Source organism: Siniperca chuatsi, linkage group LG13 (genome assembly GCF_020085105.1).
Source record: "Siniperca chuatsi isolate FFG_IHB_CAS linkage group LG13, ASM2008510v1, whole genome shotgun sequence".
Lineage (NCBI taxonomy): Eukaryota > Metazoa > Chordata > Actinopteri > Centrarchiformes > Sinipercidae > Siniperca > Siniperca chuatsi.
The window spans coordinates 3,012,289-3,039,228 of NC_058054.1; the positions used below are offsets into that span (position 1 = coordinate 3,012,289).

Sequence of the window (26,940 nt, forward strand, 5' to 3'; positions counted from 1 at the left end):
AGCATCGAATTGGTTTATGGCTAAGTTTGATACATACTAGGGGAAATAAAAGAAAAGCAGGGTAATCTCATTTTGTCCCAAACTCTTTAAACTCAGAAAATACTGACCAAGAACTTTTTATTATCCAGAAATTGTACACAAATCTGTAATCCGTCTAAATAAAATAAAAAAACACAGGAAGAAGATTGAACACAAACAGAATTACAGATTTTCTTGGCACTCTGGGCGGTGTGTGTGGCACATCTGGCTCCAGAGGCTATAAATACCCGACGTGTAAACTCCCCCGTGTGTCTGACTCAGTGAGTGTGGACTGATGAGTGTCTCTTCTATTGAGATGGAGCGGAGGAAGAGACACTTCTAGCCGTCGCAGTCTGCCAATTTCTTGCAACAAAGTTAACTGGCAGATAAATTTGGAAACAGCGTATGCCTGGCAGGAGAGAAAGACTCTGGTGACACACACACACACACATTTATACTGAAGTTACACACACACACACGCACACACACACACACACACATATATATACTGGGCGGGGTAAAAATAGAAACGCTGTTCTGTTGAAAGAGGGAAAAGAGTTATATAAAAAGGTGATAAATGGTACATGTTTCTAATGAACATGTCTATTCTTAACTCGATTGGAAAACCTCTGTATAATCTATTTACAGAATGATTTAGATTAGTAGACACTAGATTACAAGCCAAGAAACAAGTAATTAACTTCTGATGTCAATCTGGAAGCCACGGCGCCACTGTGTGGCCGTTCATAAAGCACTTTACAATGAGGCTCAAAACACCTTTTTCCTATTTTCTGAATACAGTTACAGAGTCATTTCATTTTCTCATAGGCAACGCGAGGTGACGGCAGTTCTTCAAGTATTGGATGGATATGAAAATATCTTAAGTTTTTGTTTTTTTTATAAAAAGTCAAAGGGTGAGTCCCATGGTGCATTTCAGTAAGAAACAGCGCCGCAAACAGCCAGCTGAAGAGCTAATGATATTTTGAAGGAATGATGAAACATTTAGCAGTTCCCTTTCAGATTATGTGATTATTTTTCTTTTAATTCAGTAACTATGGCGACATGTCTTGTTCCCAACTGGTACAACAAAGCGTTCTGAAATCCCTGCAGCTCTGATTCCCACTTCTGACTGCTCCATAGCAACGGTGACTGAGACTCATGGGCATTTGGAGCCTTCCACCATACCAAACTGATAGAAAGAACACTTAAGATAACATAACATAAACCTATACTGTCATTAAATCAGGGGACCTCTGTTTCTATGCTGAAAAACATTAATACTTTGAAAAAGAAACACGGCAGTGGTTCCTCCCACTTCCAAACTCTACTCCTTGGATCAAGACAAGTATAGGTCCCACCCATTTTCTCCTAAAGAGAATTGCATTTCAAACTAATCCTTCTACAAACTTTGTCCAATATTTGCCAAATTTGGTGAAAATATATTTTGATGGACCTTGACAAGTCAAGAAACACGAGCAGTCAGATGATCAGGCTGGAAACAAACCTCCAGGTTAGACAAACGTATTTGGAAGAGAAAACAAAGGTGAACGGTAAAATGATTAATCAAATGGTCGGTACGAACATCCATCACAGTTTACAGACCCAGTTCACTTTGAACTTCTGTACTTGTAACTGTACTAACAGTTTTCCTGTGCAATGAGGGATTATAATCGACATTTCAGGTTCAGGTTCACGCTCACTCAGTTGGACCTCCAAATAAAGCGGTATAGATCATCTGGATAAACTGTTGGTTTGTTTCCCACCTGTCTGATCGTCTGACTGAACAGTGGACTTCTTTTACCGTGTTCCCAGATCTCAGCTATTAACTTCGTGAGTACAATGTTATTATTCTTGACAGAAGTGATGGACAAACCCAAGTCGTAATAAGCTGGAATCACCCTTTAAGGTGCTGTGACCTCTGACCTCTGACACCCTTTTCTGGCTTGCTTGTAATGTTGGTGATAGAAGATGAAGCTGATTGTATTCTTCAGCCCGCTGTAAGCAGCTCTGCAGAGGAGTATCCACAAAAACCCAAATATGTGATGTTCGTAGCTAATTAGTCACAGCTGAGGCTCAAAGCGGCTGGCCGGTTTCAAACAGTCTTTCAATAAGATTGCTGTAATTTGTTGAGCTCAGTGTTGATGTTGTTCTACAGACATCTCAAACAAACTCATTAAACTGATTACCCGACAGAACAAACACAAATGCTTCGGTTTCCTCTACGCTGTAAAACCAAACGCCGACATTAAACTGAGCGTCCCGGCTTTGTAGTCGGCGCCACGAGGAAAATTTAATTAAGACAGCTCTCACCTAAAGGCGGTCTGTACCACTTTCGAAACCCTCCCCACCCTCCAACCTCCCAACTCACCTCCCTGTCTGTGCATCCACTCTCCTCCTCTGTCAGAGTCTAAATACCACACATAAATAATGCAAAGGCTTTCGCATCTAAACCTTCGGCTCCGTTTCCTGCTCAGATAAACCGCCGACAATGGCAAGGACGACAGGCTCAGAATAGGAGGCACGAGGAGGGAAGAAGAAAAAAAAAACAACAACTTTGGGTTCACCTTCAGAAGACTTGGAAGGAGAAATGGGGCTGACATTTGCTGGCGGCTAATAGAGGCTAATAATAATTAGTCTTTCACAGGATATGGTATAGGGCCATTTCCACTGCCAGAGTAAAAGTTAAATTAGGTATTTAACCACCAACATCATCCTCTGGGCTGCAGCTGAGTGATGTGTTTTGGGTTCTGTTTGTTGCATGTTCGTGTATGTGTGCAGTATGAATTGTGACTTTATTTGGGTTTGTCTTCACAGCAAAATCACAGAAGATGGATTCTTTCATTTCAAGGCAACATTTTAAATTAACAACCTAAACATATACACAATCTTAACTAAAATAATTTCACCTTTGAATTGCTTTGTGAAAATAATGAGTAAATAAATTCAAGTACAAGAGGCTTTTGTGCAGCTTACGTGCTCAAATTTGAAGGAAGGTACTCTATCAAAAAGCCTTGTGTGGTAAACAGCAAACAACGAAAAGTATAATAGTCTGAATAGAAAGCAGGAACGCTTCAGAGTGATGGGAAAGCAGTGCAGACTTCAGGGTTTCACGCAGCATATTATAGGGAGAAGAAAGGATTATACTTGAAATGTAAAATCAACCTTTAGGTAAAAAGAGCAGAGGGACTTTATCACCATCAGCGGCCACATATTTAGTGAGGCTACTGTTTACTAAACTGATGCTGCAACGTCGAGGGGAAAAAAGAAAACCCCAGGGTTGTTTTTATTTGAATATCAATGAAGTTTTTGCACACCACAAAGTCTGAATAAGGAAAGTAAAAATATAACTGAATACATCAATGAATAATATTGTTTGTTAAATATTTAAAATGGAATGTAAAAACAATTATAAAGCATTACACTTTTCCTTTAACTTCCAATCAGTTGGTGAAAAAAAAAAGCAAACATTTTTACTTTACCACCAATAAGTCGATAACATGAATTAAAACTTAATTTATTTTAATCTTCTCTTTATATCTCACTAGCTCAATTCATTTTTCAACTCCACATTTAATCATGTATCTATTTTCACCACACAACATTTCCAATATTCCATATGCATATATATTGCAATGGGTATGTCCATGCATGTCTGCAGAAGTCAGTTTATTTAGTTTATCACCTGACTGGGCGTAAAGGAAAAAACTAAACAAAAAGCTTTTTGCTTCTTTTACCAACTGATTGGAGGTTCAATGAAAAGTATAAAGCTTTTTAATTTGTTTACAGTAAAATAAACTAACAACTAACCAACAATAGTATTTATTGATGTATTCAGTTATCATCATCAAGTCAAAAATATAATTTCTTTACTACATTTTGGCAGTTCAAAGGCTCCATAATAGACTACATCAGGTAAAATTCCTGAAATTTAAAAAACTTAACATACAAACTGAAACATTGTTATAGAGTGAGTGCAAGTGACCTTCTGAGTGTGTGTGTGTGTGTGTGTGTGTGTGTGTGTGTGTGTGTGTGTGTGTGTGTGTGTGTGTTTGAATGCACTGCCAACATCTTTACTTCTATGCTCAGATATAAAAAGAATATTTGAATATACAGTTCAGAATGTCCCTCCAAAAATTAACTTGTTGCAAGCTTTTCATTAAGAGAAAAACCCAATAAAACCTCCTGTGCGATGAAAAAGTCATTGTAATGTTTTGCTGTAATTTCTTGTTCCCACCAGCCTGATGTTCTTGTCTTACCGAGTTGGTTCCCAGGACCTGCAGATCTGGTTCTCTGGACTCCAGCAGCTTGGCCACCATGTGCAGGAAACTCTCCACGAAGGGTTTGATGCTCTGAGAGTGACAGGCCATCAGCAGCTGGTCCAGAGCCTCCATGGCTATCACCACGTTGCTGCATACAGGTGGGGGTGGGGGGTTCATCATCAAGGTGTTTTATGCTTAATCACACAAAGTCTTTTGGTACTTTGCAGATCTTTTCTGTTCAACAATGTGATCGTGACTAAATTATGATTATTTTCAATAAATTACACACTAGTTCTACTCACTATCTGCCAGCTGCAGCCACTTGCACTCAGCATGTAATGAGCTAGCTGCTAACAATCATCTGAAAAAGATGTGATGCAATCAGCTCTATTGTTTATCTAGAGAGTCGCTCACCACTCTGTTGGTCTTTTCGAAAAGAAAAAAAAAAAAAGACAACAATATGGCTGCTTCTGGGGTGTCGCCACACTGCATTCAGAAGCTGCTAACAAACCTGAGAATTTCATTAACACAAGTTTCAATCTAAGGATGTGATTTCCCCTGATATAACATTCACAAGCTTTTCCAAAATGTAGTTCTTCTAATCTATTAAGAAGTTATTGTTTTGAAAATGATCTGATTTAAAAGTGTAACCATCAGTATAAAATGGTGTCAGTCCAACATCATCTGCGTCAACCTTCAAAATATTATTTAACTGCTGACAGAAGCGTAAATTGAACTTAACATTCAGCACCTTTAAGGCAGATCTGAGAACTATAAAATAGTGTTTTGAATCTCAGCAGCCAGGAAAAGACTGAATATGTAACCGTGTTTTCCTCATAATAATATCAGATTCACAGTATTGACTTTTACCAAAATCTGCAAACGGATCATTAGGCGTCTTCGGACCGGAGGAACTTTTTCATCGTTCTAAGCAAAACCTATAATACCTAATATCCCCCCCCCCTGCAATAAGGGGTGTTTACTTTTTTTGCTCCAGAACGGCCAGAACAGAAGAACACTTTGCATATTTATTTCATGAGACAGCTGCGAAGGAGAGGCCTGCTGAGCACCAAAACGTTTCAAGAAAATGTATTTTTGCAAGTAAGAGTGTTCTGGAGTTTATTTGCAACTTTTGATCCATCTGGGAGGCAAAAGCTTTGCCAAATCTAATGACAGCTTTGGGGTTTGAGTGACATAACAAACCCGAGCATACGGACATGTCACTGTGTTGGATGGACAGGAGGCGCCACATGGTTGTGTAACGACACATGGACGATTACAGCGAGATGTGTTTGTTCTCTGACTGTCAGCTTCGGGGAATAAAAGTCACAGCCAATTAAACACCATTTCTGACATTATAATCACTGTATTGATTTGGTGCTGCCAGTCTTCTTTTAGAAATACATGCGGGATATTATTGTCTCGCAACTAATTTTAATTACTTCCCAGGAGCAGAAAGCACTAAATGGTTCAGGGAAATGTAAATGGTCAAGACTTTTAATATCATAGAACCCATTCTGATGAGCTTAATGATGGTTTCTCTGAGAGCTTGTTAAATGTAATTTAACCCTTGTTAACACCAGATAGTTTGTGCTTGGATTCCATTCTCTTTATTTACAGGCCAATGGCATCATTACATGTCTTACTTGGGCATGTCATATAATGCCATCAATTGGCTAGTGAGGTATTATACATGTTGTAGGACAGTTTCATTAAAAAAAAAGAAAAGTTTTTATGAAAAAACCCCCCAACATGTCGGTGAGACACTGACACTGTGTCTACACAGGAGGCGTAGCGCGAGCAGCACGTTAGCAGAGCAGCAGCAGCACCTTCAGTGCTCCGTCCGAGTTTAGCTCAGAGCCCAACACACAGCACTTTGGTTATGTGCGTAAAGCCGAAGAAAATAAACTGGAAGCGTAAAAATAAGCTTTGGGTCACATTTCCGAGTGAAGCATGAGGCGTAGTATTGATTATTATGAAGTTACAAGGAGCGTGTTACTGCGCGTTTTCTTGTTTGATTGATTGATTAATGACACTGAGAAAAAAACTTGGGTGCGGTTTTTGGCTCAGAATAACTCAATCTGGTGCTAGGGGTTTTAACTGCAACTCGAAACCTCACGTGTGATCTTTTACTTACAGCTGTCCACAGTTGGTCCGGCTGCGTCAGTCTGTAATGTGAAACTGTGAAAGATGTATAAAGCTGTGTAAATGTCTTGCCGTGTGTTGGCGTTAGTGTGTATTTAAAATGATTACAATTCTGCCGGCAAACAGGAAGCCGCAATCTTCCTTGGCAGTAAGTGCAAAAAAAGAAAACTCAAGGTCAAATGTCACTCACCCGTAGCGGTGGCGCACCACATCTCTGCTCAGCCTCTCGGCCAGGTAAGCTCCGATCCTGTCCAGCTTCTCCGGAGCCGAGACGGCGTAGAAGGTCAGCTTCTCCATGTCAGATTTACTGAGGCCATCCTGAAGAAAAACACAAGGCAGTCCAAATTCACAGGATTCACACCGTCCTGCTGCCCCAAACACTCTCTACAGCACCACATGTGGATTAATCCGCCGCTGGAAATAGTCCCCAACAAAAGCACTGTTTCCTCCTGTTTGAGTAACAAGAACTACAATGAGCAGCTGTTTTAGGAATTTACTGAGACTTCTTTAAAAATTAAACTATATATTTGTGAGGTAGTAGTAATAATAATAATAATAATAATAATAACAATATAGAAAACTAAGACAAGTTTAACCAATCAAGACTCCTTGAACGATTCAAAATGTGAAATAAACATCTCAACCTTTTCTAAAGAATATTTCTATCAGTTTCAACTTCAGTAAATGTACCTTAAAAAGTCATCTAGCTAAAAAGATTTTCAAGTTATCAAAGTCAAGTCATTCTCTTCATACATTGAGTCAACTTCATTATATTCTAACTCCATTTCCTAAAACTCTCCTCACTGATGTTAAATGGCCCGTGAATGGGTTTGGTTCGGCGCTTCTGCTTTGACGACAAATGGCTGAACGCCACAGATCACTGCTCAGAAAATATCAGAGTCTGAAACTGCACATAATTATAAAATCTTCTACAGTAAGAGAATAAAACAAGGACAAGTTGTTTTTTTTTGTTTTTTTTACACAGGTGCAGGTCTTTCTCAGATTAATTGCCTTTTTGGAAACTTATAAAGGACTCAATGTGAACTTCAGCATCATACTGTAAATGACAACAGACAGCCAATATAAATATATTGCCACCAGGTGTCATAGGTAAAGAGGAGGGAGTTAAGTTGAGACGAGCTGTCCCCTGAGTCTGAAGCTTTCATGTGGCTCTGTGGTTTTCCAATTATTTCTGTGTTGTGGCTGGGAAGCTCTCTGGTGGTGGAGGTGTCACTGGGTCGCCACAGCAATCTCAACACTGTGATAACAACTAGGCACCATTTGTTGTGTGTGTTAATACACTGCTAAAGGCCCAGACTGTGACTAGCCTGTGCTGTCTACTGTAGAAACTGTGATACTCAGACACTCTGATTCACTGGGTTAAACCTTTTTTTACACAGTTTTCTTGTCCTGCTTTTACTTTTCTTTGTTTTGTCTTTGTAAGTGTAACATGTAATGGTCTGTAAACTATTTGGAGGTACGATTCAGGAAAAATATCTAAATCTGCAATAATACCTTTTTGGGCCACTTGTTGGCAGCGCAGCAAGCTTGAAATACGTACACATTATTAACTATTAACTATTGTTAGCAAACAGTGTCTTATTTACAATGCTGAAAACGGGGGTTGATCAGATTATACATATTAATTTTATCCATTGATCTTGAGTAAAATGGGGCAATGCAAACAATCAAATGACAAAACTACTTAAGTATCAATTCAGTCATTTGCAAGGTGCTACATAACTTTTCCAGAAGACCTTTCGATTGGATCTGTGCTCTGATCAGCTACCTTATTCATCTCTATTTGAAAAATTGGATTTTCGCTCTAAGGGCAGTTACAGGCCAGTGTAGGTCACGCCAGAAACCTGCCAAGGTCTCGGTGGCCGTTAGAGTACAATTTAGTCTTAGAAGTCATGATAACTTAATGGCCAAATAGCTTTCATTTGAGGATGTGTAATGCTTGCAGTTACTTACTTTGGGGTCCTCAGGGAAGATGTTGTCCACCAGGCGTTTGTACCTCGGCCTCAGCGGCCCACAGCAGCCGCAAACTCCTGCAACAAACAACAAAGACATGACTATTAGCAAAGGTTACACTGACCTCCTGACATTCTATCATAAACCGCTGCCATCAGGTCTGACAATCCTCCTGGAGAAAATGTGCATCAGATAAAGGATGCAAGAAACCTGCTCAATATCACAGCTTTCATATGATAAATGAAGGTAGATGACCTGGTGGAACAAGTGGCTACAAAACATTTCTATTGTCCTCCTCTGACTCATGTCGAGCTCTTTGAGTGGCTGCGGCAATCTAAACTTACTCTGGATTCAAGAAGTGGCTGCGATAGGTCATATCCTATTGACTGACATGAATTAGTATTACCAGCAGCAGCCTCTGAGTCAATAAGAAGTGATGAGTCATCAGAGTCATGGGTCTGTGGTGTGGGGTGAATGAGTTAAAGTCACAGTAGGAACGATTACAGAGCTGCCGACCGGTCAACCATCAGGAAACTGAAGTCTCTACTGAGACGAGTCCGACTGTGGTGTGTTTAACTGACATTTGAATAAACTCGTGCTTTTGTAAAGTCAAGGTGAGACAAGTTTTGGACTAGTTTAGTCCTTTAAGGTCGATACTATCAATTCATTCTGGTCCAAGTTTAAAGTGTTCATTGCAACGGCAGTTCTTTGCCTTTTCCAAATAAAATCCAATAATTAATGTTGTCAAGACCCCCCAAAAAGTGATCGTGACGTTGTCTTGTACTCAACACCCCCGAAATACAAGGCAAATAAATTGAGCCACGCCCCCCTTTAAGACATAAAACAGAAATCAACTCTTAGCAGTGTGGAGATTTATATTTCTTCTTCACCACCACAGACAGTGGTAGATTTCATAGAGCCGTGGTTACATATGTAACTCTTGTTTGGCGTAGAGAAATTCCATTATTATAAGCACCTCTAGAACTAAAAGTTGAAGGAAAAAAAGTCAAAAGCTCAGGAACAAGCAAGTAAGTGGACCTTTAGTTGTGATTGCTTTGTTAACTGTTTCCAAGGTCAAGAATGAACTGTCAAGCTCCATCTTTTAAGCCAACATGGATGAGAAGTCCTAGAGGTCGTCAGAGTAAAGTCCATGACTACTGAGCAAACTCCATCTGCTGATGAAGACCATGTGCAACGGTCAAAAGAGTTGATAGTGTCAAAAGCTGTTTTAAAATTCTAGGATGAACTGCTAAGCTCAGCTCGACAGCTGTAATTAAAACAGACACACACTCTGGATTTTAATGCATTTCTGGAACATGTGAAGAGGGATCTTTCAAGCTAAAACAAGGTGTTAAATTGCTCTTTAAGCAGGTATCAAAGTAAACACTACTTTACTGATGCCAACTGTCAAATGTTATATTAACCTTACAGATGAACATGCAATCGATGGGGTTGATGCAACTTACAAAATCAGGAAATAATATCATCTACCTGTCATGACAAGAACATAATGTACATTTACAACCAGTAAAAATCCTCAAACTTCCCCATGTGTGCTCAGATTTGTGAATGCTCCTTCCTGATCAATGACCATGACTGTCAGAACAGAGTGTCTTCAGCGAAATGTCAGTGCTTTTGTGTCAGAGGAGCTGAATGCTGCTGTGACCTTTCAGTTGTGGTCTGCTGCTTCTCCAGACAGACGATCAATGAGGAAAGCCTTTTAGATCAGAACTTCATGCAGTTCAACACAAACATTTCAAAAGAAATATACTGGGCCGAAGGAAGGGTAAGACACTGAACCGAGAGAAACAGAATGCGTGCCATGATATTTACAGGAAACTATGTTATGAATATTCCAATGTTAAAAAACACAGCACTACTTTACCGACCTCCAGAGAGATGAACCAAATGCTTAAAATGACTGCAAACTGGATTACAATTTCTGATCATTTTAGTGTTATTTTGCCATATACTGCTGAAATTTCCAAGTCAGGTATAAAACTATGCCGACTGTTTAAAGCTGCTAGCCTGTAAAGATAACGACCCATGTCGAACAATCAGCAGGAGCTGAGGAATTTGTCCTGCCAAAGATCATTTCAGTTGACGCAGAACACAGCAGCAGGTAACTTCACATTTGTCAAGTAGGTCAAAGAAACATGTCGATATTTCTTTAAGTCGACTTACAACAACTGGTAGAACTGTGTCCATCTCATTTTCGCTTGTCGCCATTTTTCTTTCACTATTTTTCATGGGTGTAGCTAGGTAGCTAGCTAGTGACACCTATGAAAAAGAAGACAGATGATGTCCCCATTCTTAATCCTAATTACAAAGCTCTCTTAGGTCGTTTTTCCAACGGGGGAGCAGCCATCAATGGACAACACCAGATCGAGTTGAAGGTCTGAACAAACTGGAGACCTGGGTGGCGATTCAGAGGAAACCAGGCTAGCACAGATATGTTTTAGAAGGAAGTACTCTTTTCAACACAGGTTTTGGAACACATTTTGCATTATGTTCCACATATTGGAAAAGGCAGTATATCAATCCTTCAGAAAGTCTTATGGACAGGTGTGTTGGATCATAAACTGCGACAGTGAAAGAACCAAAAAACCTTGCATGCTATCGGTCACTTGTCATTTAGTGATCGACAGTGTGCAGGATTTTTGGTTATTTCAGAATATATTAATCCTTGAAAGTTCATGCTTCAACATCCCCAGTGACCAAACCTTTATGGTTACAGTGTTTAAATACGTCCATCCATCCATCCATCTGAATATTATAACATGTGAAGCAGGCTTCCGCTCCTTTTACCTGACAAATCTTTTGTCTGACTTGACCTGAAAGCCAACATCAACTTGCATGTTGCTGAATGTCATCCAACCTGATGACAATACAGACCAAAACAAAACACGTAAATGTTTCCCCTTTAAAATGTGAAGACAGCATGTCAAAAACAAAAGCAAAGTTCCACCTGGTTATCTCAAGGCCAGCCTCTACCATCATTACCTGTAAGAGTCACCTTTCCCTCCTCAGACTCAGAAAATGAACTTTATGGAGGTGGGGGACTTCATCTCCCAGGAGCCACTGCTCAGACAGTTTACAGAGTTCCCAGGGTACCCTTCACCTTACGTAAAGAGCTCGCAGGCGATGTTAGGTCACCTTAACACCTCCAGAGTTTACTTCTCGGAGATTTTCCCTCTGGAGATTAATCAACTTCATTAAGACTCGTATCAACGGCCTGTCGCCAAGGCAACCTTTCCAGAGCTTTGTTCATTATGGATCCTGCAATTACTTGCCACATTAGGGCACAGAGCGGCGGGGGAGCTGCCGTGTGAGTATTAGTGTGACCAGCCAGGTTTAATGGAATTCAGCTCTGAATGTGAAGATCTGAGGAACCGCCTTCAGATACGCAAGAGAAAGTCTACTGACCTTCTTCTGGGTGATTTTATGCGGAGCTGGAGGAGTGCAGCACAAACCACTTTGTGTAATTTGGAACAGCTAAAATGCAGGCCAGAATGATGAGAGGTAACTTCAGGGATGCCTTTCAAAGACTATACTTTTGCAAAATGAAGCCATTAATCAGTTAATATGATTGGGCCTTAAAGTGATTCAACGTGGTTATAAAATGCTTTTGAAACATAACTAGTAGCTGTTATTGGCTGATTTTAAGTTATCACGGATTGATCATATCAATGCAACTGTTGACCGATAAAATTGCAGCACAGACATGCCAAAAGAGCACCGGTCCATGAAGGACAAATTAATACATTACATATTACATAAGAAGAATTATTAATTGATGAAAGACTCATTTAACTTTATATATTTTTTTATGTTCATAATGTTCAAAAGTAGGCCCACACCACACAGTTCTTCATTTAATATTTATTATAGTGGAGTGTAGTTTAAATTTCGATTTTTGTTTTATTTAAAGTCTATTTTTCTTATCTCTGTTGTGTATATTTGTCATTGCCACCAATTTAATTTTTAATAAAGTTGACTGTGAAAATGTATTTTTTACATCCGCTGATAGTTATTTGACAAGTTTATTTTGAAACTGTAAAATGTCCCGCTCAGTACATATCTTGTTTACAACTCTTTGATAACCAAATTTTTAAAAAATCCTTCAAATGTTTGTTACGTGTTCATGTTAAGACATATATATTGGCTGATATATTGTTGGCCGATTCTTGAGGCATACATGATATTTGACAAAGTATTGGTCAGACTGCTGCAGAAAGGAAAAAAGTCACAAAAAAAGGGGATTATTTTGATAATTTATTGATAATCAAGTCATTATTAGGTCATTATCAAATATTTTCGGTTCACATTGGCTCAAAATGCCTGCTTCTGACAGTTATTTTTCCTTACAGTGACAGGAAGTGGATTCTGGCAAGCAATTAAGGAAAATCTGGAAAGCAAAGAGTGTTTATCAGCAAGAAGTGAATCAGCTTGTTGCTAATTGCTTTGGGAATCAGTCCAAAGTCACTATATAAGTTGCTGGATGCTTCAGAGAAAAAAAGACAGGGGTAAACACAGTGTGCAGTAAAAGAAATAAAGAAAAACACCACTGGGTTTAAAATATCTTATTCAAGGTGCCTTGTAGTGCCTTTTCCCCACTCCAGCACATTATGGAAGCCTGACCTGGTAATTTACGACAACCGTCACACTTGAAAAGGTGATGATGCATAGATGGATACACACACACACACACACACACACACACACGCTGGGCTTTTGCACAGTAACAGCATGTGTGTATGTAGACGTTGAAGATGCAATGAAAACACCTGCGTGGGGCGTTCAGGGACAGCAGAAGGATCAGCTCGAGGACAGAGCTGCAGAGACGGAGGTGATGATGACAGCTTTTTATTTCCATCCTCATTATTCTGCCTCTGATTCCTTTGGTGTAAGTGTCTGACTGAGAGAATGTGTGTGCAATTATGATATAATACCGCTTGATGCCTGGAGGGGAATTCTGCTTCCACATGGTACCAAGGAAAACATTCTGGTAACCAAAAGATAACAGGTTTAATTCCATATATCAGAAACCTAAATGTAATAGAAACTACTTGTAGTTTAGGATCTGTGAAAATAAAGGTTTTATCAGACATGCTGAACTTAATTATACTGTTGCTAACCATTGTAAGAACCGATCACACTGGTTCATTCAGCGTGTACAATTGCCAAGAGGGAGAAGCTAGCTTGAAAGTGTTAATGGTAGTTTGACAAATAAAAAATTGTCAATGTCCACTTAGTAGCTTTTTCCAGGGCTTTCAGCAGCAGCAGTTGTCAGACAGTCTTCTTCAGCGGATGAGAGACTGAGATGTGGTTGAAAGCTCCGGATAACAGCTAGAAAGTGGACCTTGACTGAAGAATTTTCTTCCCCAACAAATGTTTCCATGGTCAAGAATACATTTACACGCTCAACAAAGAAATTAAAGCTGCACTGACAATATTTTTACATTAACAATGGATCAAATGAGTATGTGTAATATGAAAGGGCTTCTTGATGCTAATTCTGAAAAAAGAAAGAAATGATAATACATTGAAATAAATACCCCATGATTTCTAATTTAATATATTTTCATTACTTTTAACACAAACATTTGTAAAATTGAACTTCAGACAGATTTTGAAGGACCTGCAGACCCTCAAAACAGATGTGTCCTGTTTAGTGATCATTTATCGAATAGTTAACTGTCAGAAAATTAATTGACTGGCATTTTTGCTTTACAAATGATTTAAATGATTTATCAAAATAGCTACTGTAAACTTTCACTGGTCTCAGCTTTTTAGATGTGAGGATTTGCTGCTTTTTTCAGTTTTTTTATCATTGTAAATTTGATTTTGGACGTTGGTTGAATAAAACAAGCTAATTTGAAGATGTTACCTTCGCCTGTGGGAACTTCTGATTGGCGTTATCGCATTTTATGACACAGAATTAACATCATTATCTGATAAATTGATACAGACAACAAACATCAGTTGCCGCCCTAGTCCTGGAAAGATATTCCTGAGCATTTTATAATGCTTTGGCAGAAGAAAACGTGTCAAACAAATATATTTCCTGCACTCACAAGCTGACTGCTTTCACCCCCGGTTAACTTGTTTGTTCGTGGAGAGGCAGCAGTGGCAGAAAATGAATGACAGCAGCTCCAAATTACATTAAAACCCATTCGGGCTAAGCGCATCATGGCTTCAATACTGTAATAGAGGTGATGCATCAATTTGAGCGTCCAGCTATAGATCTGCAGAGAAGGCTGCATAATCACAGCGCAGAGAGGGCCTCAGATCCAGAGATTTTGGTGGTCACACGGACTGATAAATTACACCCGAACACAGCTAACTCAGCTGGCTGAGAAGAGGCCATTACAGAGGATCAAATCCATCATCCTGCTGCGACGTAACACAAAGGCAGAGATAAATTAATACAATGTAAACGCTTACACAACCACCCGCTGTCACGGGTACTGAGATATCATTACAAATATGTACCACAACAGGAGATTCACAGATATTTAAGACAATATGAGCAACGTGTTTTACTAAATGCTTAAATCTATATAAAGCTTTTCTATCGTCAGTGGATCTTCACATTTTGTTAACATGTGTTTTCATCAGAGTTGCATGTTGGGTAGAGATTTTTCATCATGGAGCAGACTGCTGCTCTCCCCCTACCTGCACCTGAGCAGAGTACTAACATAATCTTTAGTTTTTATCGATTCCCACAGAGGAGACCTGGATGGCCACCGAACACACAAAACACTGATTAAATAGATTGAGTGGAAAAATACTGAGAAACCAAGCGACGCACCCTGAAACTGAAGGCAGGAGCGACGGTTGTGTGGTGCAAACTGAACATAAAATGTACAGTTTGTGTAATTCTTGTACAAGTTTTCTGGATAGTTTATATTAATTCTTTATTATTAAATTATTAAATGTTATTAATATTACTATTGGCCAACATCAGTACTGTGTATGTGTTGTCTTTGAAGGCTAAATTTGAGATACATTGTAGAACAATCTTGGAAAAGGAGTCATTTATTGGTGACCAGTTCCTCCAGGACCTCTTCACAGTCAACAACGATGAAATGGCCACATAAAAACTGAATGCTGAACAGCAAATGTTGAAAATCTATATACATACAGAATCAAAATGAAACCGAAGACAGTTTGGTGAAATCAGTGCCTAAATATATATTCACATTCGTTACCAAATGTTTCCAAAACTGTTTTAATATAAATGTAGTGTTTCAAAAAATCATACAATATCGTGCCAGTTTTGTGTTTGCCAAACCTTTACGTATCTGACTAGACATTTTTATGCAGTTTTCGATGTTTGGTGTTGTGGAAAGATTTCCTGAGGTTCAATACCCAACCCTACAATACCTCTTTTGTTAAAGAACATGTTTATTTTCTATTATGAAACGTGTTCTTTAACAAAACACCACTTTCTATTTAACACAAACAAACTCTTGTAGACATGTGTATGACTTTGACGCAACACAAAGCAGCCATAAAAAAAAAAAAATCTTTTTCTAAATAAAATGTAATCAGTAAATATCTGATCAGTAAATAACTAAAAAGGAATACAAATCTGATGAAGCATTCTCTGCCACTGACGGGTTTCAATATTTGGTGCAACCGACATATTGTGGTTGGTTCTTAAAAGGTATTGAGGTTTGATACCCAGCCCTACAGAGGGTTGGACATGCGTTTGGTTATGGTTAGTCAACTCGTCGAAAGGTTGATTTTTACTTGATGCCGACATAAGATTCCAAAAGAGGCGAATGTAATGTCAAAATTTGCAGAGACAAAAAGGAAAGTACTTTAAAGCTGTGTTTCTGGGACTGAAAACATACTGTCGTCCTGATGTAGCAAGATGAGCTAAAACCCTAAATACGCATTTCGAAATGACTACTTGAATACATTTGTGTGTTACAGTTTGATAAGCAACTTACCAGATTCATAATTATACTTTTAAATGAGCTGTAACTTCACTGAAACAGGACAGTTAGTGTTGTAGCTCATCTTCTTTGTCTGTATTTTATTCCATTTTAATTCATTTAAAATGTTGTTTTAATATATTTTTCTTTGCCATATGTAAAGCATTTTGAATGTCCTCTCTGCTTAAAAAGGCGCTACACAAAATAAACTGCATACTAATTTGAAAACTGCTCAATACAGCTCAAATAAAGCTGTGAATGTGATCTGACTGAGGGTTTGGCATCCGACCTACCAGGGTTCAGCAGGCCTCGCCTGTTTGACGCTCGGCTGTAGTTGAAGGTTCCATCAGCCTCGGTCCGAGGCACCTGTCTGTACCTCCTCAGGACCCCCCGTCTCAGGTAGACGCAGAAAGACGGCATGACTGGAGTAACTTCCAATTTTATCCAAACTGTGGTTTTCACAGGTCACAGCTTCAGCGGTCAGACATGGAGTCTTCAAGTCAAAAGGGTACGACTGGTTCTTCAGAACAAAGTAAATCCACCACGAGTGAGTTTCCACTACACCAGACCAGGTAAGACCAACCACAGGACTCAACAACAACATCGCCAGCTTCACCGCTCTCCGGATTCTTCCTGCTACAGGTTCTTTAGAAACATCATCTCTTTAATGGACATCAAGTTCAGCCAATGGGACGTCTGCTCGAGTTGCGAGTCTATCATCGCCTGGGATTACCCCTCATTCTGACAGAGAAGAGGAGAAGCCGCTGGGTCTAAAATGGGCCTGTCAGCAGCGGCTCGGGTTACCGGCCTCTGTGTTCAGAGGAAAACGTGATCCAACAGACAGATGAAGACAAAACCTGGAACCAGAAAAGCCTCCAAGTTTCTGTGACTTCACGCATTCGATAATCACTGATAGTGAGCTCAAAGAAACAAATAAAAATGATATTTGCTATAATCTCACCATGACATGCAGTGTGTTTATATGTGCTTATAGTAAGTGACCTGGTCACTGTCGGCTTTCTGTAGTAACCGGATCTCTATTAATATCATGTAAACAAGAAACCTGGTTTCCTTCATCATCTCATGAGCACACAAAAAGAAACCTACCAAGAGATTCCTTGGGCACGTATATGCTTCTAAAGCTATTTGTACAGGTGAACTTAGAAACATAAAACATAGTTACTGATATTGGTGCATCCTTATATAAAAAGGATGAATCTGAAGAGCAACCAAAGTTGTTTTTCACTGCTAAAGAGTATGTTGCAAAGCAAAACTTGTGCACTCTCTGTATTACAGAACGTGTCTTCTCACTGACATGTAATGATCGGGTCAGATCCGTGTAAAAGGTTTTACAGTAACCACACGTGCAGTAAACTTGTTCCTGCCCTATTCTGATTTCTTCCAGTAAACCAATTTCTTATGTGCATGTAAACTCAGGGAAGCTGCTGCGATTAAAGATGGAAAAGAAATTATTAAACTAATGTATGTAATGTAGCAATGTAACTCCTGTTAATGTTCTTTTTGTAGCCTGAAGGTCAGACATGTTTTCATACTAACACTAACGTACTTTTTCCATCGGCTGCTGTGAACACTTAAGGTTTAAGGTTAATCTTTTTTTCAGGATAAGTTCTGCAAAGCCAATTCAAAGCAAATCCACATCACTGCATCTACTTCTTGAAGAAACTGTCCTGCTCTTATTGATTTGAGTTACAGTGTCTCAAATAGCTTTTTTCCTTCTCTAACTTTCCCTGAGGTCACATTAATCCATTAAGAGTAACACCCCCACTGACTGAAAAGCTCTTTAAAGCTAGCTTTAATGAAAGAAAAAAATTATTGTATTTCTATGGATAATTCAACTTCATTTGGGGAATTTACATGAAGTCAGCCTTGATGCTGATAGTTGATGGTTATAATTTCTGTCTCCGAAACTACGTCCATCTTTTCTTTCAGCCCCAAGTATCCACACAAACACCCACACACACCCCGCCACAGTAAATCTCACCTCCGGTAGCTCTGTGTACTTTAATCTACACCTAAACCGTCTGTGAGGCGCGTAATCTAGAAGATTAAAGAGTGCCCTCAGCCCTCCTGATTAATTCCCTGGCCTTTGACAGGCAGATGAAAGCCATAACAGCGTTCGCACTCCACGCTGTCAGTCTGTCACCTGACAACATCATTCTCACAGCGCCCTTGTTCAGCGCAAGTTTTCGGGGTTGGAGACGAGTGTGCAGATTGTTAACATGTCCCTGTGGGGTGACACTGCTCACTGATGCGACGTCGTCCTTGGTGATGAGAAACATTAATAAATAAGGTCAAGTCCGTGAAGTCACAAGATAGAAGTTTGATGTAAATGAGCTGTGAGCGAGGCCTGAAGGGTGGTGATGGGCAGCAGACTGTGGCAGAAGATGTTCCCGTTTCAGATTTTTGAAGGAAAATGTGGCCATTTTGACACGTTGAACATGTGAACACTTCCACACTGTAGCAACAATAAAAATATCACAACATTCTTCCATGTCTTTCATTATGACCATGAACACAGCATTAAAACCAAAGCTGAGAAAAAAACAAGATGACGTTATTAAAAGAGCTCCAGTCGAAGCTCAAACGATGGGAAACCATGTGGAAAACATGATGAAATGTAACGTGTGTTAGTTTCATGTATTACTGTGAGGAAGGTTACAGCCTCCTCGTCGCTCCACACAGATCGGATGTTTTCGCCTCTTAAATGTCAAGCGTCCAGTGAAGTCACATTCTTAATGTATGACATAATTTATTCACTAAGTCTGTTTGCACTTTTATCTGTAAAAGTCAGCCAAGCATAAAACAGTCTAGTGGTCAAATTTGCACGGATAAAGCAACAGGAAAATTGCTTCGTGTTCAATCTGAACACACCTTAAGGACGAATATGTAAATCTGTGTAAATATGAAGCAAGGTGGTGCTGAAAGTAAAATGAAGAACAGCAATCATGGAAGTCCAATTATAATATACAATATACATGACATAATCTACTAGACTTGCACTACCATTGTACATTGTATTACTGTGCTAGGGCTGCAACTAACGATAATTTAAAATTTGATTAATAAATGAATCTGATTATCTTCTCCACTGATATTTTATACTCCCAACAGTTAAACTATCAGAAAACAGTAAAAAAAAAAAAAAAAAAAAAAGAAAATGTTCATGTCTGTTTCAGAGTCTGAGGTGACGTCTACAATTGTCTCGTTTTGTTCAACCAACTGAACAAAACCCAAAGATTTTCAGCTTCAAATGATATAAAACAGAAAAAGCAGCAAATCATCACAATTAAGAAGCTGGAACAATAAGGACATATTCAGCAGTTTGGCTTCAAAAACGACTTAAACAAGTAATTGATTATCAAAAGTTAATTGGCTAATCGATTAACTGACCAATCATTTCAGCTCTATACTGGTCATTATTTCAGTACCATTATTAAGCTATTAAGCTGAGAGTGACACTTACTTAGTTTACCTGGTGCAATAATGCTTTTAGGATTTTCTCATCTGTGAGCCAAAACAAGCCAAAACAAAGCCCACTGAAAGGCTGTATATGATGTTCAGCCTTTACAAATAAATCTGACCCAGTCTGAAGTTCCCAGACTAAACTCACACAGGACTCAGGCTACAAAAAGACCAACTTCAGATTAAAAAATGATCCCACGTTCCACTTTTATCTCAGAAATGGCCACTGTAACTGTCAGACACAGAGGAGTAGTAAATATGAAGGATGACTCTAGAGTTATAAAAGAAAGTCAAACTTCAAACACCTGAAACTATCAAAGTGATGGCTGACAAACACAGAGAGCCTTCTCATAATGATCCATGGCTGTGTCTGTCTGTAACATTTACACCTTTATACATGAATATCTGTTAAATTCACAAAAAAAGCTAGTTATTTATGCGTTTTGCAAATGGCCAAAGTGTCTGCTTGCTTTGAAAATCATGGCTCTGAATGGCTGGTGGGCTCATTGACTTGCATTACCACGTCCTGCTTTTGAACCTTGAAGGGCGCATGCAAAAAAACAGATGATGACCCATAAATTTACAGCCTCCCCGTCGCTCTGCTTCGGTCCCAGCCAGACGGATATCTAAATTTATACTGCTTAAAAATCAGTTTTTGTTCTCTCTCTGTGGCCTGGAGTTCTGGCTGGGTTCAGCAGTCTGTCAGCAGGATTATCTGACCGGACACAAGATTTCTCAAGAAGGAAACAACAACAACAAAAAAAAAAAAAAAAAAAAAAAAACTCTTCAAGGTCTCTTTTGTATCTGATATTAAGCAACAGAAGGTTGACCGACATTGTATGCTCCTTTGCAGTAACACTAGTTTAAAATGAACGCAGTTGGTTCTCACAGCAAAACAAACCAAAACAAGTCGTAACTCGGACCAAACATTATCTGAACATTTATTGACCCTGTTTGAAGGTGAATTCAAAATCTCCTTGAAACATCTGCTTCCATCAAATCATCTAATCCAATTTACACAAGCCAGGCTGCGTTACATTTATACTTTAGGCATAAAGCAGCTGCCTGTTATCCAGGTGATCAACAACGGGCGGGGTCAAGGACGCTCTGGGATCAGTCTCCTCAAGGACTCGACCCCCATGAAACTCATGTGTTATGTACACATGTGTGTGATGTCAGGGTTTGATAAAGCATCTTCTAGACCATGGACTGTTTTGTATGTGTGCTTTATTGGTGTGTGTTTGATAAAGATGCCTCGGGGATGGAACACACTGTATCAGCCACCTGTCAGGAATACAACACAGTCCTCCACACAGATTTGGCATTTGTTAGCTTTAAACTTCCTTATATTCTACTGGAATAAGTCCAGTTTATGTCATTGGTCCCATTTCTTTGTTTTTGATGTAGATGTTAGTACTGGACATATTTAAATCCTTCAGCTAAATTGTTCAAATGCCCAAACCAACATATGTGTACGCGTAATTGACAAGGATCCTTCTGGATGTGCCAATTATGACTCTCTCAGAAGCAAAGGCTGAAACTGTGACGTCGTTATAGCGCCGCAAAACCTCTAAAGGAGAAGGTTGGTGAATGAAGATGCAATGTGTATCGCATTTCCTACCAAAAGTCAATTTTGTGTTTTATTTAACCATGACCACAGTCCTTCCCAAACCATAATCAAGTAGTTTTAGTTGCCTAAACCTAACCAGAACCTAAGCTAGAAATTGCAGATCAGAAAACTCAGATGGGTCATTTTAGAAGGCAATTGCAAACAACATATTTTGACTTTGTAGGACTTCTTGGCTGAATAATTGCCTTTTGTCTTCAATTTAATGTTAGACATTGTTTCAGTCACATTTAGTTACTACGCACCAAACTTCCGGAAGTTGTAAGACTTGTCTTTGACTGCCTTTAAATCCAGGTTTAAAAAGTGTTTCTCTCACTGCCCTTGACTGAACCGTAACAATTCACCTTATTTAACCAGCTTCCACATCTTGACCAACACTGTATTTGTTTCTATATTTCTTTCATTTCTTTTGTAGAATCATTACTATTAGATTGTTAATTAGTATTTTGATGTTTTGTGTTGTATGTCCTACTCATTGTTGTTAATGGTTTATATAAAAGCACAATAAAATGCCTCTATACATCAAATGTCCTATAAAAGCTATATAAATAAATTTGTCCTTTTGCACAACTGGTCTTCCAGGGAGGGGAAAATCTCTTTCTACAGTAAATCTTTAATTTTCCCTCTGTTTAAGAGTTTCTCTTTGTTGTGGGCCTTTAAAGTCTTTATGACAATGTACAGAATAATCCTGGTGTCTGGAAATAAACTTGAATTGACCTATATCCAATTTGGGTAAACATAAACACGCATCATCAAATCTGAATCATAAGTTCACAATTATATCTGATTCTTCCCTCACACACACAAAACTATTTTCTTACTTTTGTGTTGGCTAACATATTGTGTGAGTACTGTAGATTTTGTCGAGCCTCTTATTCTGAGGAAAAAAATACATGTGTTTCACTTTGAGCCTCAGAGATTATTCACTGACATTTCCCATTATTCACACAGTAGAGCGATATCAGATGGCTTAGAGGGCATCAGATAGTATCGTCTTGAGCACATTGACCTTCCCTGTGGTACTGCCTTATAAACATTTCACTAGCAACCACAAAACTCTCTGCACCTTGTGATGAATGTGTTATGTTCAAATTGAATTATGATTCAACTGTAGATAGTGGATTTGTTGCTGAGGCGGTGGAAGCTCAGTATTTCTCATTTAAATATGCATGTAGGGTAGACAAAGGGAGGAAATCGAAACTGAGTCAGATGAAATCCCAGGGTTCACATTTCCGAGACGGAGAAAGAGAAGGAGGAGGCGGGTGTCACAGGAAACTCAAGCTCTCTGGAACACCCAGGTGGGAAAGTATGAGATGTTGATGCACATCTGAAATCTCGTCACAGCAAACAGACAAAAGAATTGTTTCTTTTAACCATCGTGTTCATTCAACACTACCACAGAGAGGACAATGAATTCAAATAACGGCACACAGACTAATGTTCTTCTAAAGATTATGTGAAATCCTAGAAATTCAAAGAAAGGAATGACAGAAAATGCAACTATTTTAGTTGAAGGTTTCAAGTTTGAGCTGAAGGAAAGGAGTTCATGGACACTGGTTTTCAATATTTTTGAAATCTAGTTCTTCATGCATGTTACTGCCTGACAAGGGCCACAAACATATTGGAGTTGTTGAGTGATTTATTTATTCTTTAAAACAAAGGGATAAGTGGTTTTCAGGGTTTTTGCTTTTGGATAGCCTTGGAACTCCTTCCTCATTCATTGTGATATGTGGATGTACCAACATGTTTAACTCTGGATACTACTAAAAACAACTAATGAATGTTGAACCACAGCTAAAATTTCCAAGTACACAGATTTTAACCAACAATTTTAACAAATGTTCTCTGTAGCGTTGTTCCCAAAATGGCTTCAAAGAACTGCTCTGAGTAAAGTTTAATTATGTTTAATTAGGCAAAGGTCTGTTATGTTCTGTGTGTGAATGATTTACTGTTCCTTTTGATGCATATTGCTATGCAGAACAGAGACTGTCCTCACTGAATAAATGTTTGTTCAAATACGTTATATGACCAATGTTCACATTTACTTTCTAGTGGTGTGTGAATTATGACTGTTGTCTGTCAGAAGTAAGAGGGGATTATAGTATCACCTCTTAGGGATGGGGTTAATTTCAATTCCATTTTATTTATATAGTGCCAATCCAAAACAGAAGTTATCTCATTGGACTTTTCCTATAGAGCAGGTCTAGACCGTACTATTTATATTATTTACAGAGACCCAACAATTCCCACCATGAGCAAGCACTTGGCGACAGTGGCAAGGAAAAACTTCCTCTTATATTTTATATGTTGGCGATATGCTTTGAGCTACCTGCTGCAGCCCTGCAGCTCAACTAATGAGTCCTAACAGCATACACCTGTTGTGTTGTGCAGCTTTCTGAAAAGGGTCTATCAAGCAGCAGATTGAAATTTAAAAGAGTTAAACTCACTGTAAGTAGAAACTATCACACTCTAGCAGCCTGTTTTGGCAAGAGGAGATAATTATACAACAATCACGTAACCTAATGTAGAGTGAGGTGGTGAAGAAGTTCTCCTAACATCGGTGGGGTGGCCATCTTTGTCACAATCGAGTGCTCACTTACTGCTGGTTGGAAGATACTTTTCTTGGTTGGGAATCAAGAGGTTCAGTCACTGCTCGACAAAATTACAAACTACGAGATGTAACATCTAACCTAATGAACATGATACTGTATGTTTCCTGGAGCCCTAATTTGTGGTTCAAGAGTCTCCCAATGAACCACCCCCCTGGGATTTTCTCCACCACTGTAGAATGGTGCAATATTGTCATTATGTCTGTATTATATACTTCTTTTTGGCAATTTGCGTATGTATGTTTAGAGCTACTGAAATGTGGAGTCATATTCCTTTGTATTTATCAACACACTTGGCCAATAAGTTTGATTCTGATTCAATAAACAGTCAGCAGTAATCCTTTGGCCAAAAACGCCAAAGGATTACTACACCAACAAGGTCTTGACTGTTGAGGGCAAGGCAAAACCAAGCGGTGCATTTCCAAAGAATCTGCAGGAACTGCAAGACGACAACTCAGCAGGGACCAGCAACTTGTTGAGTCCATGCCCCCCAGTATTCAGGCTGCACTAGAGGCCATCAGGGGTCCCACTTAGTACCAGTGAGATCTAGCTTATAATGTGGACCCTGAGAGTATATCCAGTGACATTTGGGCCTTTAGAAACACATTAAAACAGAAGCTCCCTCCCCTCCGGCCGGCTGTTTCATCAGTCTGCCACCGAGGGGTAGCTAACACCGAGAGGCTCGAAGAATGACTCCAGCAGCTGAGCCGGGAGAGCCATCAAAAGCAGCGGGGAGGGGGATGATTGCAGCGCCGGCCTATCCATCTAGGAGCAAATTACAGCCACCTCCAGAGAGAAATCAACCACAGAAGGAAGGAGGAAGAGGAGAGGTGGATGGCGAGAAAGAGTAAGGAGGAAAGAAGGAAGGGAGTGAAGATAGGAGGCCTGGAGGTAGAGAGGGAAATTAAAAAGGAGAAAAAGATGGAAGATAGGAAATGAGAATGGGGATCAAAAGGTAGAAAAGGGGATGGAGGAAGGAAAGACGGAGGAGGAAATTAAGAGTGGAGGATGGGAGGAAGGATGGATGAAAAGAACAAAAAAGGAAGGACATTAATGGAGAGATGGTAGGGAAGATGGGGACAAATGAAGCGTAGGAGGTAGAGACGTAGAGAAGAAAGTGATGGAGGAAAGGAAAAAGTAAGACTAAAGCAAGGGGGAAAGAAATAAGATGGTACAAGAGAGGAGAGAAAAAGGAGAAGGAAGATTCAAAGCAAGGTAAGAAAGACCCATAGGGTGTCAGAAAAGGGAGGAAGGGAAGCAGGAAAGGATGGATGTATGGAGGGGAGGAAGTCGGTGAGAAAGGAGTCTGGTTAGGCTAGAAGGTGACAAATGAGCCCAATATTCAGTCTGTTCTCCCTCCTCCGTTCAGCCTCCATCCTCCCCTCCACCTTCAGACAATGAATCTCTGAGGAGGCTGAAGACGAGGACGTCGATCATCAATTTGATGTCCTAAACAAACCCTGAATCTACAGACAACACCTCATCCAAGAACTATAAAACAATACTTTATTTTTTATTTTTCTTAAGTGAGACGTTTCACGAAGATCCTGAAAGTCAGCCATCCCCTAACCCAGGAAGAGAAATAAAAGTGTATCGCTCACCATCGTCACCATCCCCAAACCAGCCTCCGTCTCAGGGGTGGAGCACAGAAAAAGGGGAGCTGATAAAACTGAAGCTGGTGGGCGTCCACAGGGGGAGGGAGCCGAGACACAATTACCTGTCTAAGCCTTTTATCGATGGAGGGAGATGGAAGGAGAGGATTTAGCTGATTCCTCTTCATAAATCCTCAGAGAGCTCAGGAACCTTCAACAGTTCAAGGTTTGTATTATATTACTTTCTCAACGCATCTCAGTTCATCCTTTCACTCTTGGCAAAATGAAGATACAGTACACACCGACACACATTGACCCATTTTCTACCAAATTTCAACGTTGGTTTATTTTACCCATGATCTTTAACCAAGTAGTGCTAGTTCCCAAACTCAATAAAACCTTAAATCATAGATGACAAATCAGAAAATAAATGATACATTTTTGCTGTTTAGTTTGGATTTATTAAAGTTAATTAATAAATCCAAAAAAACAAAAACAACCCAGAACTATCTACAAATATCAGTCGATGTAAGCTTTTCACACATATGTTGGTATGGGGATAAATTTTGTCGATAAGGAATAAGATACTGCAGCACAGAAATGCCAAAGATATGGTTTAAGTGTAAAAACAGTGACATTACATAGTTTGTCCACCAGAGAGCACTGATATAGCTAAGATGTTCCGCTCAATGCATATTTTGGTAATTATTTTTTTTAAAAAAAGAAAGAAAAAGAAGCATATTAGCTGATAGATTATACATAACTCAGAAATACTGACATGAGTGTTTGCCTCAAAAAGCTAGTATCCGCTGGACTATACTACAAAGTACAGTTCAAAGCTCACTTATTTTTAGTAATATGGGCAATAGCTATTGCAACTGCTTAGTCATAAATATCATGTCTTTGATTTGGAAAGCAAAACCTCTACTGCAAATTACTGTCAAGACAGAATTCCTCCATACTGTTGCCAAAATCTGAATCCACAATGACTCTTGGTGCATTATTCAGCAGAACTGTGTTTTACAAAAGATGAAGTTTGGGGTTAAACTTACCCTCAAATACATGACAAAAAAAAATATATTGCACTGCATTAAAATGTTTACTTTTTTTTTTAAATAACAAGCAGTATTAGCAGTAAAATGTACTCAAGTATTAAGAATAGAAGTACTGATAGTGAAGTGGCGGACAGTTCAGTTTTGATGTTTTATCAGTTTACAGCTTCACTTGTGTATGTAAAATCTTAATCTGCAAAGTAGATTTATGATGGCAACTGCAGGAGCTATATGA

General features: G+C 39.2%; 1 protein-coding gene across 3 annotated transcripts in view; it reads right to left on the reverse strand.

The window, feature by feature from the left end:
• The window catches only part of efr3a (EFR3 homolog A (S. cerevisiae)), a 134,240-nt gene that overhangs the window by 81,531 nt on the left and 25,769 nt on the right, over positions 1–26,940 (reverse strand). For all 3 annotated transcript variants that reach the window (XM_044218574.1, XM_044218572.1, XM_044218571.1), the window contains 3 exons: positions 8,397–8,473; positions 6,613–6,740; positions 4,275–4,425 (listed from right to left, as the gene is read on the reverse strand). In XM_044218574.1, the coding sequence (XP_044074509.1) occupies positions 4,275–4,425; positions 6,613–6,740; positions 8,397–8,473 (356 nt within the window). The remainder of the gene's footprint in view (positions 1–4,274; positions 4,426–6,612; positions 6,741–8,396; positions 8,474–26,940) is intronic.